The 18,341-nt window shown below is 38.1% G+C and overlaps 2 protein-coding genes across 2 annotated transcripts in view; one reads left to right on the forward strand and one right to left on the reverse strand.

Moving 5' to 3' along the window:
• Positions 1–18,341, reverse strand: part of LOC118228155 (mucin-5AC-like) — an 81,641-nt gene that overhangs the window by 60,607 nt on the left and 2,693 nt on the right. Inside the window, exons 3-8 of the mRNA XM_035419492.1 lie at positions 13,856–13,946; positions 13,662–13,768; positions 13,288–13,504; positions 12,957–13,082; positions 12,637–12,754; positions 9,278–9,416 (exon numbers count right to left, since the gene is read on the reverse strand). Of these exons, the coding sequence (XP_035275383.1) occupies positions 9,278–9,416; positions 12,637–12,754; positions 12,957–13,082; positions 13,288–13,504; positions 13,662–13,768; positions 13,856–13,946 (798 nt within the window). The remainder of the gene's footprint in view (positions 1–9,277; positions 9,417–12,636; positions 12,755–12,956; positions 13,083–13,287; positions 13,505–13,661; positions 13,769–13,855; positions 13,947–18,341) is intronic.
• LOC118227486 (tryptophan 5-hydroxylase 1) overlaps positions 1–18,341 on the forward strand; it is a 214,253-nt gene that overhangs the window by 5,735 nt on the left and 190,177 nt on the right. The window lies entirely within an intron of this gene.

The raw sequence follows: 18,341 nt of genomic DNA on the forward strand, positions 1-18,341 counted from the left end.
TCTTGCTCGATTACTGGTGTCAGACACGCACTTCCAGTTTGTGATGGAATGAGTGAGAGAAAGGAGTCTGGTGGTGTTTAGAAATGTTTGTTTCAGGATTGTATTGTGTTTTCAAGTGTGTATTTGATATTACTTTGAGTTTTTAAAGCCCATATTATAAGTAAGGTAAGACTGTTTTGCTCCTAAGGTGAAAATGTTTGTTGCTGTTGAGGGACAGGGGGATTTTTCCACTTTTTCCCCATCTCCATTAAGCACTCGGATAGCAACCTAGCCAGTTAGCTAAACCGAACAGCTTCTTGCTGACGGGAGATTTTTTGTCTCCCCAGGAGCAAAAAATAACTGTAGTTAGATGAGTTTCCCTTTATTGTTAAGTGCTAACGTTAGCTATAGTTTATGATAATCTGATTCCGATTAAATTTTGGTTGTATTTTGTCCTGATATATAAATAAAATATTACCTAGTACAAAGATTCCTTTAGTTAGTTAGATTAATTCTGCAGCAGTAGTCTTTTTTGTGTTATTAATTCAACGCTTAGTGTTAGATAGTTAAAAGTGCCTTATTTTCTTTCCAATTTCTGCTGCTGGTTGTCCAGACCCAACCGTGTATTTTTAAGTTGTGGTCTTGGTGTCTCTGTCTTGGCAGTAACTATGGAGAGATAGGGTGGTAAAAATGTGGCCAAAGCTGTGTGAGCGTTGCAGGATGATCACGTTTCTGGAAAGTGATTTCCAGGGCGAGTTAGTCTGCCACCATTGCCGACCGAGCAAGATCCTTATTCTTGAGAGCCAGCTTGCTGGACTCCACAGTTGGCAATTGGTAGAGTTCCAGGAACTGAGTAGCATGTCCTTTAAGGAACTGGTGTGCATGCCACAGCTGGGAAGGGGGGAAATCCAGAGCAGGCAGAGAGTAATAGTTGGGTGACAGTTGGGTGCAAGCGCAAAAAAGGGTGTGCACACCCCACGGGGCGGCATCTCCAGAGCCAGGCCCTTGACCCCGAGAGTCGGGAAGAGGGAGTTGGTGATAGTGGGGGACTCAATTATTTGGATAGACAGCATAGACTGTTCACACAAAAAGGAATCTCGTATGGTATAGTATGTTGCCTGCCTGATGCCCAGGCAGGAGATCTCCTGGAACGTGCTGACCAGCTCCTGGCCAGGGCGGGGAAGGATCCAGTGGTCATAATTCACGTAGGAACCAATGACATACAGTCAGGTCCATAAATATTTGGACATTGACGAAGTTATTGTTTTTTTAGCTGTCTATCACAGCATATTGGAGTTGAAATTAAATAATGAATATGAGCTCAATGTGCAGACCTTCAGCTTTAACTAGGTATTTACATCCAAATCAGGTGACCGGCGTAGGAATTACAGCACTTTTTATATGTGGTCCCCCCCTTTTTAAGGGACCAAAGGTAATTTGACAATTGGCTGCTCAGCTGTTCCATGGCCAGGTGTGTGTTATTCCCTCATTATTTCATTTACAAGTAAGCAGATAAAAGGTCAAGAATTGATTTCAAGTGTGGCATTTGCATTTGGAATCTGTTGCTGTTAACTCTCAATATGAAGTCCAAAGAACTATCACTGTCAGTAAAGCAAGCCATCATTAGGCTGAAAAAAAACCCATCAGAGAGATAGCAAAAACATTAGATGTGGCAAAATCAATTATTTGGTACATTCTTAAAAGAAAGAATGCACTGGTGAGCTCAGGAATACCAAAAGGCCCGCAAGACCACAGAAAACAACTGTGGTGGATGACAGAAGAATACCTTCCATGGTGAAGAAAAACTCGTACACAACAGTTGGCCAGATCAAGAACACCCTCCAGGAGGTAGGCGTATCTGTGTCAAAGTCAACAATCAAGAGAAGACTTCACCAGAGTAAATACACAGGGTGTACCACAAGATGTAAACCATTGGTAAGCCTCAAAAATAGGAAGACCAGATTAGAGTTTGCCAAAAAAACATCTAAAAAAAGACCGTACGGTTCTGGAATGGCATCCTTTGGACAGATGAGACAAAGGTCAACTTGTACCAGAATGATGGGAAGAGAAGAGTATGGAGAAGGGAAGGAACTGCTCATTATCCAAAACATACCACCTCATCTGTGAAGCATGGTGGAGGTAGTATTATGGTGTGGGAATGTATGACTGCCACTGGAACTGATTCCATTGTATTCACTGATGATGTGACTGCTGACAAAAGCAGCAGGATGAATTCTGAAGTGTATAGGGCTATATTATCTGCTCAGATTCAGCCAAATGCTTCAAAACTCATTGTACGACGCTTCACAGTGCAGATGGACAATGACCTGAAGCATACTGCGAAAGCAACCCAAGACGTTTTTTCGGCAAAGAAGTGGGATGTTCTGCAATGGCTAAGTCAATCACCTGACCTGAATACAATTGAGCATGCATTTCACTTGCTGAAGGCAAAACTGAAGGCAAAACGCTAAAATTGGGGTGGGTGGGCTATGTATAACAATGGTCGTAATTCCTACATTGTTCATACAATATTTTTGACAAAACCCTTAAATTAAAGCTGAAAATCTACACTTAAATCACATCTTGATTGTTTAATTTAAAATCCATTGTGGTGGCGTACAAAGCCAAAATAATGCAAATTGTGTCACTGTCCAAATACTTATGGACCTGACTGTAGGTAAGGGTAGGTTTGAGGTTCTTCAGGACAAATTTGTGGAGCTAGTAGAAAACATTAGGAGCAGAACCTCCATGGTAGTTTTTTCTGGAATACGACAGGTACCGCATGCAAGCAGAGGGAATAAAAATCTTTTTTGGAGGTTTAACACGTGGCTACAAACTTGGTGTAGGAAATAGGGGTACAGGTTTATGGGGCACTGGGACTCCTTTTGGGACAGGGGTGACTTGTACAAGCATTATGGGCTACATCTGAACCAGAGGGGTACTGCTGCTCTGGGATAATGTATGCTTAGGGTAGCACAGGATGTAAACTAGGGACTTTGGGGGCAGGGAAGTCAGACAGTGAAAAGGGCAGGGAGGTGCACACTGTCCGGATGGAAGCTGTCAAGGCAACATATAATACTGTGAACACCAATGAAATCCTTTTAAAGAAAGCTTGGGATGGGCAGGGGGTGAAGGAATGGGAGAGGATGTGTAGAAGTAATAATCTGAAATGTCTTTGTTTAAATGCTGGAAGTATAAAAATACTATCAAAAAGCTTGAGGCTGCTACGAATAGTGGGGGCTATGACATAGTTTGGAGACATGGCTTTGGGAGGAGGATGGGGATGAATTATACAGAGGGGTACAAACTCATTAGGAAGCATATATCCAGCAAGAGAGGTGGGGGTGTAGCTCTCTATGTAAAAGAAAATATTGTCAGCCTTCAAGAGCGAAATCAATTCTGGTGCTATGTAATTATCCCAGAATGAATGATAATAGGATAGGAATTTCTACCGAAATGTAAAAGGTCTCAAAGTTTTTACACTTGTTCATAACAGATGGGGTCCTGTTCTATGTCCTACCCCATTTCTGTGGAACTTTATTGTAGCATTTGAGTAATCTCATTTAAAACCTTCCATGTAATTCAATAGACTAATCTAAATAAGTGAAATTTTAGATTGAAATATCTCACCAGAATTAAAAGGTGTGAAGATTTACTGTAGCATTTAAAAAGGTCTCAAACTTTTGATAATTGTTCATGATAGAAGGGGTCTTGATTTACGTTCTACCCCATTTCTGTGAAATTTTATTGTAGCATTCTTGAATCATCCTGCTTCAAACATTCTATGTAATTCAATATAGACTAAGTGAGAAATGAGAAAATTTGGTTTTCTAATTTCTCCATACATTTAAAAGGTCTCAAACTTTTGATACTTCTTCATGAGAGAAGGGGTCCAGATCTACATCCTAGCCCAATTGTGTGGAGTTTTACTGTACCGTTTTCAAATAATTCCACTACAGACTTTCTGTGCATATCAATACAGCCATATTGAAAATAGTGATCATTTGGATTGCAATTTCTTCTGAAAATTTTAATGTCTCAAAATTTTGACCCTTGATTATCATAGATGATGTCAAGTGTCAAAACTTTGAGACCTTTAAATTTTCAGGATTTATTTCAATCCAAATTTTCATTTTCTATTAGATTATATTGGTTTGAGGTGGGAATATTCAAAAATGGTACAGTAAAATTTCACGGAAATGGGTGGGATGTAGACTAGGACCCCAAGTGTCAAAAGTTTGAGACCTTCAAATTTTGAGGTGAAATTGCCATCCAATATGTTCATTTTCCGAAAGGATTTTATTACTGCATTTATTTATATACACAGTTTAGAGTTTTATTTGTATACAGTGCAGTGATATTTCATCCACACCATTTCAGAGGTACATGAGTTCCTGTTTTGTCATACACATGTTATGCAATGTTGAGACTATTATATTTTGAGGGGAAAGCAAAATGTGTTCTGATCCTTCCATATTAGAGCCTTAAAAGACATGTGAAGCTAATGCAACATAATCAAATAATAATAATAATAATAATAATAATAATAATAATAATAATAATAATAATAATTTCACATTACCACCATTGTTCAATTTCTGTCTTGAGTCTTATCTCACTTTTAAAAGCAAATTATAAACTTTGCAAACACATAGGAAAGACCACGAAACCATCCAATCATATACCGCAACCGATTTAAGGTGGACCGGAATTTTTGAATCGGGTGCTGCGAATTGGGAGCCAACTTCAGCATTGTGAGACAAAGACAGTAAATCAATCCTGTTGTCCTCTCCTCTTCTGTCTTACTTCAGAAAACGATGTCAGCTAGGTCTATCAGCAAACAAATGACTTAGCTATGCTCAGAAGTTCTCAATAATAATAATATTTTCTGAAAAATTATGAAAATCACTGATAACATTTTGTCAGGTACAGTGTCTTTTACTGCTACCACAGAGTGAATGTGTAGCCTAAGCGTAATGCGATGATGAGAAATCCTTTGGTTACACTGAGCTATAAAATGATATTCCAAAAGCAAAATTAGACATGTTATATATCGTACATAGACCGGGAGCTAACACCAAGAGCGCAGTTATAATTTTCGTTTCATTTTATTTTGAGCACTAAAAAAACAGGAATCCTCAGCTGGGATGCTGGAGGAACTGGACCTGGCCGAGAAGGCGGGTCAGGTACAGAGCAGGGAACTGAAATAGTTGTCACTCTGTTTTACTTTCTTTTAGCTTGTTGTTTTAGTTTATTGTTTTTGCCCAGAACCCGTGAGGGGGAAAGGTGAAGGTGTCGGTTTATTTTATTTCATGTTTGTGTGGATGCACTCTCTCTCTCTCTCCATGCGACAGACAACGGTGTTCCCCGGCACTGCCGCATCTCCCTCCCAGGGGTGTCACATCGGCGTGTGACAGTGTGTAACCCACGTAGAAACTGGTTAAAATTGGTCAGGAACGCACAGGGTTACATTTTTGTGCCCAATGTGTTTTTTTTATATTGAACTTTTGATACCTAATGGCGATGCTTGTTTACTGTATTCCTATTGGTTAATTGGTTGTGATCACGCGTACCTTTTTGATTTTGACCTTTTACGCAATTGACAGTGCATTTTAAATTTGTTACATTGTTTTAAATTGATGTCTGGGTTGGAGTGGTTATAAGAGGAAATAAAAAGATTTGAGATCCTTCTTGGTGAAAGGTGTAGCCATGGAGAGTTGGGAGAAGGACGGAGAACGTTGGTGAGACTTAACGGCGGGCGAATGCACAGCCGAATGTCTACAATTCTGAGGATAGACTGCTTGTACCCTGGAGGGAACCTACCAGGGGATTTACTCGTTTCTCAACAGATTGTCTCCAACGCTGGAATCTCCAAGTTCTTCCTCACCAATTCTCTGCAGAACTGTGTGGGCAGCTGTGAGTACAATAACCACAGGTGCTCCAATGCCATGGAGAAGCACGCCAACTGGTTTTATTTTGAGGGCCATTTGTGTACATTTTTTATTTTGTGAATGTGTTTAGATGTATATGGATTAGGGAATTGTTTGTTCACTGATAACGAAGGCTACGTGAAGTAAAACAATTTGTTCTGAAACTCACTTACAGGTTATATGATTTGTGGGTTTTGTGATTTGTGTAATCGTGTATATTATTTTAATATCACCAAAGTTAACTACATGGTAACTTATTGCTATAGGGTAGCTTATAGCAAATTCAACATCTACATTGCTAGCACACGTGGCAGGTGTTACACATGAATGAGGCCCAATAAAACATGGATAGATTAATTACTGCTTTAATATTGAAGCCTGTTAAATTGCCTGCTTATCCTCCCAAAAGGGGTGTTTCAAACTGGTGCTTTAATTGATCAAGCAGAGAGTTTATTGCAGGTCACAAGTGGAAGGGGACAGGCACTTAATTATGTCTTGGTTGACCAGAAAGATTTAATGGAGAACGTGACTCAACAAAGGGCCAGTTGCGTGGTCAGGGAGCCAGAGGCCCCAAACATTCCTATATATAGTTGCATAAGAATAAAGATATTTCTGAAGGCTTAAATAGTTAGTTTGTTGAGAGTTTTGCTAAAGAAGAGGTTACTAATAGACTGGAAGGCATATTCAGAATGTTTTATCAGATTTTGAGATAAAGGATAAAGAAAAATTGGGTAAATTACATAAACTAAAGACAAATATCGCAGCTGGCCCTGATGGCATATATCCAAGGATACTCCAAGAGTTAGGTGAGATTATCTTGGCAGGTATTTTATTTAGATTTTTAGTCTTTTGAAACTGGAGAAATACCTGAGGACTGGAAGCAAGGTAATATAATACTAATATGTAAGAAAGGGGGATGTACTGATTAATAGTTTAACTTACAACACATGTAAAATATTGGAATCTGTCATTAGAAACAAGTTAGGAATGTTTCTTCAAAATAACAACATCCTTAGAGATAGCCAGCATGGTTTTCATAAGGGAAGCCAAAGAAACGTGGTATTCTTTGAAGAAGCTACCATGTGTTCTGACTATAACAAGGCTAACCATATTATATGCGTAGATTTCCAAAAAGCATTTGATAAGGTACCATGAGAGACTTGTTAGCAAAATGAAAGACGGAGGGATATTATCTGAGCAGGGAACTGTGGGAAGTAGAGTCCCAGAAGGACTGGTACTGGGACCACTGCTCTTCCTCATTTAAATAAATGACCTTGACAGTGACATAGAAAGTACATTGCAAATCTGCAGATGATACCAAACTGGGAGGCCCAGCTAATAGTTTGGAATCTATCAAAGTAATCCAAGAAGATTTATACAAAATCCAGAAGTAGGTGGAAACCTAGCAAATGAAATTCAAATAGCCAAATGTAAAGTTCTGCATGTGGGAAATAAAAGCATAAGGAGGATTACTTTAGGGGAGGAACAAAACTAGAATGTGCTCAATTTGAAAAAGATTGGGAGTAATGGTTGATTAAAGCCTTTCAGGTTCTAGAGACTGTGCTGTATCAGTAAAAAAGGCCAACAGGATGCAGGGATATATAGACAAAAGTATTGAGTATAAATCCAAGAATGTTATACTTATCTTATTAATTTGTTAGCCCATATTTGGAGTATTGAGTGCAGTTCTAGAGACTGTACTACAAGAAAGATATAGAGGCTCTGGAAAGGTTCAAAGAAGGGCAACCAAATTGAATCCTGGTATGAAAAATAAAAGCTATGAGGAAAGACTTAAGATCCTTAATCTCTTCAAGCTAAGTAAAAGGGGACTTAGGGGTGATTTGATTGAGGCTTTTAAATTCATAAAGGGGGCTGACAAAGTGAACTACAAGAGATTCTTCTGGTTGAGTTCTGTTAGTAGAATGAGGGGACATAAATGGAAATTAGCAAAAGGTAAATTCCAGAAGAATTTTTTTCACTCAGAGGGTAGTCAATGTGTGGAATAGCCTGCCAGGTCATGGATTTCCAAGATCAGGCTTGATACGTTGTTAGATACTATCCAGTCTGTAGGTAATCAAAGCACTAGGTACTGTTTAGTCAGAAAAATGGTGAGCGTTGTTGGGCTGAATGGTCTGTTTTCGTCATTATGTTATGTTAAATTTGCAGATACAGTAGGTTTAGCAAACACTGGAACACTGGAAAGTAATGAAAGAGAATCGAGAAGTGGGTAGAAACTGGGCAAACGACATTCAGCATAGTTAAATATGAAGTTTGCATGTGGGAAATTTTTAGAGAGGAGTATATTAGGGGAAGGAAAATGTAAAATGTGTTTATATTGTAAAATATTTAAGTAGTAGATGATCAAATATAGCAGTAGTCTAAAATCCTCAATCCTCTAAATTTTATTGAGGCTTTTAGATTTATCAGAGGGAAGAACAATATTTTTTTAGTTTTTAGGTTAGTAGAACAAGGGGGCATAAGTATAAATCAATGAACAGGTACATTCTGCATGCATATCAAGAAGTATTTCTTTACACAAAATTCAAATCCCTGATTCACCAAAGCCAAGGATTGGCAGCAGCACTTACTGTCATACACAGATATGTGCTAGTAACTGAAAATGCTACCCAAGGCCCTGTTTCACGAAGCAGGCTTACTGAGTTAGCTGGTTAACGGCACTGAGTAAAACCTAGAACCATAACAAATCTGGAACATGGACTGAAGTAAATACTCAGTGCCGTTATCCAGCTAACTCAGTAATCCTGCTTCATGAAATACCCCCCAGATCTTATCCCATTGAGATAGTGTCTATACCTCAACCTTCTAAATTAAGCTTTTTAAAGAACCCCATTAGGGCCATTTGTTCTGACCACATGAAAAAAATCTGGCCCTGTAAATTTACAAGAAACCACCAAATGGAGTTAAATATCGGCTTAATTAAAATTTGATCACTGACAGCAAAGGCAATTACCAATCACTAAGTTGCTATGTTTCAATGAAACCTGAGTCAAGTTCTGCTCATGATTTCTTTTCTTCCTGTTACCAGCCAGTGAGATTTCATTGCTGTTGTCACCCTAGGTGTGCGCTTCAGAGGGGAGGTGGGGGGCTGGGGCACTGCATTGCATTGAACTTCTTGTCAGGTCATATCCAGTAGTAGAGGCAGAGACCTTCAGGGTGTCCAGGCTTGGTGCAGTGCTATATACTAGATAAATGCTTAAATGGGCCAAATATTGTGTTCCTATCATTATATGTTCTATTTTTTTTTTTTTTTTACCTTTGATAAAATCTGTATTGCTTCATGTGTATATAATATGTTGTTCTGGATTGGAAATACCCACACCATAAGGTAATGACTGAAGGTTACCTACCTTAGAAAGAACATAAGTACAGTCACCATGGAATGTGTATGCTTTCCTGTCATAGGTGGTCACATGTGAACCTCCCTCAATAGAACAGGTTGCTGGGCACTCCTCATCATTGCAGCTCCACTGGCCTTCAGAACAAGTACTGCATTGAAAAATTCAACCATTTAAGTAACAGAAATCAATTAAATTCAGCACCTGTCTATATTTACAATCAATATACCAGTAGTACATGCAATCCAAAACTTGTTAACACAAACTTCATATAGCATGTAAACACTTGAAGTGTAACTTTTATTTACTTAGTAATGGTCAAGCACCAAAGGTGTAAAGGCATCAATTGTAATTGTCAGACTTTTTAACTATTATTATAGTTTCTTCCATGGGAGTGTATAGCAGCCCATTGAACCACTACATGGATTTTTGTGAAATTTTGCAGTGATTGAGGACAGGTCAAGGTATCCAGACACCCAGTTTGGGTCAGTTCATCCACACCTGTAGCACCACCAACAGGCCAAAGCTGATTCTTGCTTGAACCATTTGGCAGCCATTAAGCCAATGAAAATTGATGTGGCATATCACAAAAATGCTAATAATAATAAAATGGTGTGACATAAATGTTTAGCTATATTGGCACTCACGTCTATAGCCCAGCCATAAAGTAGTGGCCCAAAGGAATCACATGGTGGTGCTACAGGGCACAATATGTTTTAAAAATTCACAAATTCATGAAAAATCACTGTTGCCTTTTAGATATTTTAAACTTGTTGCAGTGATAAATTTCCTCAGCATTCACATGGGTATATCTGTATGGCTACTGGGTTATTTTGGCACCAATTGGCCACTCTGTCGCACTATAATTATCATTAGAATGTCCAATATTAAAATAATCATAACTCATGCCCCTTTTGAGCAAGATACTTGAATCCTACCTCACAGTATGTCTATCCTTATGGAAAATTCAAATACTTTAGAGTACATTGGATTTTTTGCTGCTTTGAATTAAAAAAATGTTTTTGTTAAAGACATCTACTCCTAGAGGGTGGTGACCAAAAGTTTTGACAAGATAGTTACTAGATCAAACAATATGGTCACTGTAAATAAATTTGAGGGTGAAGGTGCTAAAAGTGAGGAAGTGAGCCGTAACTCTGCAGAGCCTTGTTGTATTGATAGCTAACTTGGTACCATTCTTTTTCAGGGGGTACACAGAAAGTTGCATGAAATTTTACCACTTATACAGGGAAATTTTTTTAAGCCAATTATAGCAGATATTTCAACAAGACTAAATGTAAATGATCAAAACAGGCAAATCATATGCCCTTGGTTTTGGTCATTTTGTGTATCAGCCATCTCCTCCCAGAGCCATCACCATTCACCAAATCTAGCTGCAGTTTTAGGTGTTACAGTATATCTATGAACCATTTCTTTGTTTCTTTGTTGTTAAAGTCGGACTGAAATTGCTTCGCTTATATTTTGTACTACCCTTGGTGGTAAAATAGTTGTATTATCAAATCATTTACAATTTAGAATTTTTTGTTTTGAATTATAGAAATTGGTGTTTTAAAAATCACTGCACCACCTGCTGTGTTTTTTTTCCACTTTTTTAAAAATTTCCGCTTCTTGACGTCAGAAAGCGGTTTCATTTGCATGCAGCCTATCACAGCGTGTATTTGCTTATGATTGACATTGTCTTTTAATGTATGTATGTAAAGCACATGTACTTTTCCTATGCGGTACAAAATAAAAGAAAATATATATTATTCTGAGAATGGAATGGTATTATCACTTCAGCCAAGGCTGTAGTTGACTAGCACCATATAGCAACTTCAGCAAATAGCTATAATAAAAAAATGCACGACAGAATGCAACTTAAAAATAGGTTGAGCAGTCCCCACAATTCGATCAAGCACAGTTCACAGCAGTACGGAGGATAACCACAAAGTAAGTTTCTTATATTATTATATTGTATAATTACAGAGTGTATGAATTACCTTCGCCTGGCTTACAAGGAGGATAGCTAACAGCTACATTCGCTAACGTTAGCTGGCATAGCTGAAAAGCAATCTTAGCATCAACATAATTATCACGCGAAATATAAAGCAACAATTCAGGAAAGCCGAATATTATTTATCTAGCTAGCTACGGAGATTTGTTGACTTTGTGCAATATGACAACTCATTTAACTTTACCTATCTACTGAAATGTAGCCTGTCACCCTATTATTTTATCTTGATGGCTGTCACAGTCAACATTTTCAGACTGTCCGCCCACTAGCTGTCACTCAAAACGCAAGGAGTACGCCCTCGACCTCGCCCACGCAGTATCTGACCTCCATAGTAACATGATAGTAACATTTTTGTGATATGTCCAAAAGTATAAATTTTTATCATTTAAAAAAAAAAACATTTTAAAACCATTTAAAAACAATTTTGCAATGGTATAGAATATAAATAATGATACAGTATTTCAAATTTCAGTCCGACTTTAAAAGATAGTTTTGTGGTCAAATAATATGGCCGTCATATACGGACAAATTTGGTGCCAAAAGCGCCATAAAGAAAGATTACAACCCTTTGTCTCCTGGTCCAGATGATTTACCATGAGGCCTGGGAGAGGCACACACCAAGTTTAGTGAAATTTGGTCTCTTGGGGGTGCTATACCAAGAAACATTTAAACTGGGCAAGCAAAAGAGTTGGTTGCATGGACGTGGCTGCTTAATTGGCTGCTTAATTTCTCCTTGCAGCTACTGTATATTTTTATTTGTATTTATTATACACATCTACTAAAAAAAAATTTTCTCAAATCAATGCATTAGTTGGTTAATTACCTAATACTCTAAATTAGAAGACAATATGTAAACCTATTAGCTGATGCATTGTAACAAAGATGTCATTGCCACCTGTTTATTAGAACACATTTGAATTTTTAAACAAGGTATGTGTGTTTTTTGTAAATGTATTGTTTACCTTTATGTGTAGTATTATTAGTATTTGTATTAGTATTGCCATTACCACCTTTGTGCTGATGCATTTATTTTGGTGCATGCACTATATTCTTCCACCACACTCCATCACTATAAAGGTTTATTTGTGAACTCCTTCCCGGAGTAAAAACAGAACTACATAGATTGATGTTTGCATGGTATTGATCCTTGTTTTCTTGCCACATTTTGCAACAGGCTGGGTGGTCTGAAATTTGTGTAGAGGTATGCACTTTTCCTAGTAATGTTAAAATGGAATAAATCACAGTATTGACATGAAATTGGGTGCAGACATGGCTAATAAATGACACAGAATGCATATTCCATATTTTTGGATAGTAAAAACACCAGCCTTAGAGGTCAAATATACCCAGCATAGCTCACCATATTTTGCAGCTGCTTGTGTAAGATTCTCCAGATGCGTATGCCTTTTCATTGTGCATGCAGGAGCACTCATGGATTGGGATGCAGCCGCTCTGTTTGATGTCATCAAGAACAGTACCTTTGCACCAAAGAAGCATAACATTACTCTTAATTAACATTATTCCATTAATTATGGATATTTTGTTTGTTCACTGGTCAGTTTAACATTCTTGCCTTCATGTCATACCCATACTTTATACCTTGCCCCAAATTAATAATGCTTAAAAAAACAATGCTCTGGTGTTTAGTAAGAACTTGCAATGATATTCAATCGATGTTACCAGGTGGGCAGAAGCAGCCATTGCTGCAATGGTCTTCACACAGGTAACTTCTCTCTGTGTTAGAGCAGGTGTCTGCACAGGGGATTCCACACTCCTGGTATTCCATGTTGAAAGGGCATGACTTCGCTAAACCATAAAGGATCATGTTAGATGGCTTCTGAATTGCAACATTTATAATACTGTAGTTTGAAACAAATACTTAATAATAAAAATTAAATGTAAAACCGCACAAATCTGCATGCCAGCACATTGTCATTTTTCTTAAGATTTATGCTTGAAGCGAGGATATTTATTTGATGTCAGAGTTGGAGATGAGTGTAAGGACACATACAGCAGAACTGGACAGTTCTCCATTGTTGTGGCTTTCCCCCAGCATGCACACACTGATGGGAATATTCTGAAATGGTGTCACACAAGCAGGAAGCACTGCTACTGTTATCGCAGTGACACATGTCTGTTACACAAGCCTTGACAAATGGTTCTACATCCACCAGGTCCCTGCAGCTGCTGAAGAATGGGCTGGAAAACAGCTGCTCACACACCAATGTCTGCAATGCGACAGTAAAAATAAAAGGCGTCAATGTTACATTTCAGTGGGAGCAATAAGAAACTTCAGTTCAAAAAAGCTATCTTGTATAAAGAACTGCAAATATTTTACAAGAAAAAATCTATGACAAAAAGTTCATAAGGATAAAGAATAAATACCAGATTTGAGCATTTCTTATCATAGCTTAATATCTGTTCATTGCAGCGTTCTGTTGGATCATCCATCTTCCAGAAGTTTCCATATTCAAAAGAAGTCAGTTTCACATCTTCAGAAAATGAAAAAGGAAAATTAGATTAATCTGCTTGATTTTCTTCAAATGAAATTGCTTTTTGGAGTGGTAATAAGGACCCACCATTTTTAAAGAACTCTCCATGGAGCTGGACACCATTAAAGTCACCACAAAGCCCACAGGTCTGGTTTTTGTATTTGTTGTCCATCTCCACCTATTAAATAACATAAGACAAACAGACAAACTCCAATTACAGACTCTAAAGGCAATCAAAAGCTTAAAATCAAGACTAGGCACCGAAAGCCCACTTATACCTGCTATACCTGACTAATCAGAAACACCTGTGAAGCCAGCTGTCCCACACATTATGGTGCCCTTAAATGGGGATCATGTATAAAAAATGTTATTTCAGGTTGGAGGTGGAGTCTTTGCATGGCAGGCGAAAGTCAGGCTTCAAAGTGAAGTAGACAATATACTCCAAATGACATACAAACTTAGGTCCGATAAGGTATGCTACTTGTGTAACAGTCATAACCATGAGTACACATTAAGAAAGCTCACACAGGAAGCATCTGGCTAAGTCAGAAAGGTATGTCAATCTAGGAGGCATGACAACAAGCTACAATATAAAGATGATACAAGTGCAACATGAGTGCTGGATGGAGGTAAAGTGTAAAATAAAAGTGCTTCAGGAACACTTTTGGGAGTAGCCTGCAGCAGGTCGTTGGTTAAATCGGTTACGCCTTTCTTCACACAGCAACCAAATGTTATACTAAACATCTTGTTAATCTAGTTAAGTAAATAGCTAACTAAACAGTTACTTTAGCAACTACTAATTTCTCTGGTATCGTGATTGCATTTTGGAACGAACGCTGTATTGAAAATTATTTTATTGTCAGAGTGCTTATTGCCGCTGGCTCAGCGACACCGGGACAGATCAGGCAGTGCTGATTTCAGGCCAGAATCTGCACAGATATCCGGCTTGGAGTCGCTGGCTATCTGGCTCCTGTCTCTCTGTCATGATTTAAATGGGTTTGCGCTGTTAAAATCCACCTTATGGCCATTACATAACTGAATCTAAGTTTCCCATGTGAAATACGTGTATACCTATTTCAACTGAAAAATATCACAATGTCCTCGTTAGGCTACCAGCAAAACCTGCATGTCAGTCAAAATTGCATTTCAGGTTGTCTACTGAGGTGATTTCAAGATGGGCGAACCTTAAATATCAATCCCCATCTAAAGTAAAGTACAAGATGATAGTTTATTCTCTCAATATATCCAAAGAGTGACATTCCGGGGCTGCGATATAGGCTGATTTTTCAACATGGGCATTTCCATCATCATTTCACATTATTTAGGCGGATAGCCACGCAAGGCAAGCCTGAGGCAGTGGTGGGGTGTATGTAGCCTGCCTCTACCAAAGTTGGATTAAAGGAGTAACATGGTGGTTGAATGTGACACTTGCCAGCTGTCTTTAGGCAACAACAAAACAAATGCGCATAATTGTTTTATTATTCGGTCATTTAAATGTATTTTAAAACATATTTTTCTAAGCCTAAATTTCCCACTATAAAAGTTCACCTGAACTGTCTGGGCGTGGTAATGAGAACTGTCAGTTAGCTATGATTGACAGACCGTGCCCTGTTACCATAGCTACCTCCATGATACGAGACTGAATTTTCACAAGCTAGCTAACTTAGTATATCAAGTATCGATAGCTAAGGACATTGACTTATATCCAATAATAATATTTGCTAGTTAGCCAAGTTAAGATAAAACCACAAATATAACGTCGTTATGAAAGCAAACTAGCTAGCTAACATTATCGATAACATTACATTATGAAAGAAAACTACATAGCTAGCTAACGTTAGCAAGCTAGCTATAAATGAATATAACCAACCAGATATAGTCTTATAGTCCTTAAAAGGCACTCTAATAAGTGAACCTAATGTTAGTCAAATATTTGCGTTGTCTTGCCGTAAGCCAGTGGTACAAACCATGGGTCACGAGTTATCCATGGGTCCCCAAATATGATTTAGAATGAGCCATCACAGCAATCTGACTGACAGTAGGGAGGGCAAAACGGAGCTTTAGAATGTCGCCAGCAGTGCATGTGCGTGAGCTCGACAATACATTTCTCACAGAAAAGGTAGTTTGTCGCCTTTTTTTAGTTCGTTACAGTGGTGATAAAAGTGACAATAATTAAGTGGTGCTGTGCTGTTAGCCTTTACTGATTGACGTACAAGGTTAATGTGAAGTAGCTAGCACAATCGGACAACACTAACCCATAAAAATGTACTTTGAATGATACTTGCTCGATTGAACGGTAAAACATTTGATTATAGTCAGCGGCACCAAAATTTTCTTTCACACCCTCAATACACGGCAAAAGTCCCAGTAGAAGATTGAATTAAACCTTTTAAAGTTATATATTTTCTGAAACGTTATCGATTCCGCTTGGCCACAGTGAGTGAAACTACACGATCTGAGCATATAGTTTCTATGTAAATTACGTCAGAAGGATTCAGCCTTGTTGTTTGCTACCTAAACTTCACAGCACACTTGTAGCAGGACGGTGTGTCCAGTCCAGAGACTGTCAGATTTCTTTACGGGGCGTGGAAAGGGGAGTGGTTACTGTACTTGTGACGCACTAAGTCGATAACATTCTCAACCGGTTGAAAATAGGACGATTAATTTAAAACGCATATTTCTCCAAAAATAAAGAACGGACATATTTAATGCTTTACTCATCGTGTTTCTTCAATGCCTCTTGTGCAAATAGCACATAAAACCGAGAAAGTGTGAAAGCCACCATGTTACTCCTTAAGAAAAAGTTAAGAAAATTAAAATTAAGAAAAATCTGCAAGTATGTTGCCTATAACAGTTATTAAAGTTATTAAAGTCTATGAACAGAATGGTTCAATGTCCTTTGCTGAGGTTTAAACCTCAGACCTCATAACTGCATTACAACTAGAACAGCTGACTTAGCTAGCTAATAAAGTCAGCTAACTGAGCTAGTTGTCGCTATTTTAAGATTACAGTGGCAGCCATTACAATTTGTAAAAGGCATAAAATGACCACCTTCACACAAAATGTCACATTGGACAATCAGAGAATGAACAATGAGCCCTGGAAAAAGCGCCGTTTCAAGAAGGCAGCTTACCTTCTAGTTCTTATACAGTTTGTTGATTGGACTGCATGAAGTTGCGAGAAAAGTCTCAAAATCAAAAAGGAACCTCACAAACTTACGTCACTGAATACATGCAGGTTTTGATATGCGGCTAGGTGCGAATGTCTCGCTGTCTCCTCTCCTCGGAGGGTATTGAGCAACCGAATGATGACCGCAATGATGGATGGTAATAAGAAGTAATGAAAACACAGCTTTTCTAGTGTTAAAACATTTGTGTAAAAACCCATAGGCCCACATTTTTAATTGTCTATTTGTTAAAATTAAAATTAAAAAAAAAACGAAAGCAAGTGAAATGATCTTAACTAAATTTCATATGGAAATCTCCATTTATCCTGCACCACGCAGGTTCCTTTTGTTTCACAAATGAGCAATTGTAACTTCAGTGGAGAAAATTTCATTGGATTTCTTTCATCCCACTGTGGTAGTTCTTTATCTGCAGCATCTGTGATCTTTTTGTTGCTGATCAGTTTTAATATAATTAAAACCATTTTTTCAAATATAGCCTATTGGTTTGTGTGAATTTATCTCCACGGTAGTATTATGGTTCTCTCCGTGCCCTGCCATCTTTTCCATTTGTTTGTATGTTGCAGGTGATTATTCGGACGGCTGGTAGTAGAGAGGAACGTAACTGGCCCAATTGGAACACCTGGCGGCTTGGGTTTATAAGCCCCTATCCTCCTTTTATTTTGTTTTTTTGGCTCTTTCTCCTTTTCTCCCTTGCCGTAGCAGGACAAACACCTTTTTTCTTTTCCCCACTTACAACATCTACAGGCATACCTTCCACACCTTAAGCTTACATTTACCCTCCACATAGCCTACTATACATGCACCATCTCTTATTGTGGATTATAGTAGGGTATTTGCTTATTTAATAAATACTGTTTTTTGGCTGCAACCTAATGTTTCCTGCGTCTCCCTTCTTATGTTGAGAATTGAACAAGGATACTTAACAGTAGCACAATAGCCTACAGTAGCCTACAATGTGAAAAAGTTTATCCCTCTGATAATATTTGATGCTCAGAGAATAAGAATCAGAGAATAATATCCGTCCTCCTCTCATCCATCATTCAGTTGCTAAATTGTGGGCCAGAAGAGAGACAGACACGTTCACACTTAACATCTGACTACTGTCTGGCAGTGGGGTGTGAAGAAAATGGTACAAACAGCCTGTTATTTATTTACTGAGCCGAACTTAGTAAACTGTCCTAAATGTTAAGTGATTCTGACAGCTATATTGTTGAGTTAAAATTAAAATATGCAAAAGTTCACCCAACTCCTAAAAAATTTCATGAAAATGTTTTATTTGTTAGCTAGCTGGCAGGTAGATATTACCTATCACGATCAAGTAGGAGCTCTGGCAGGTAACTATTAACCATCACAAACAAGTAGCAGCAAATTTTACTTTATGGCCAC

The sequence above is a fragment of the Anguilla anguilla genome, chromosome 5, assembly GCF_013347855.1.
Source record: "Anguilla anguilla isolate fAngAng1 chromosome 5, fAngAng1.pri, whole genome shotgun sequence".
Classification (NCBI taxonomy): Eukaryota; Metazoa; Chordata; class Actinopteri; order Anguilliformes; family Anguillidae; genus Anguilla; species Anguilla anguilla.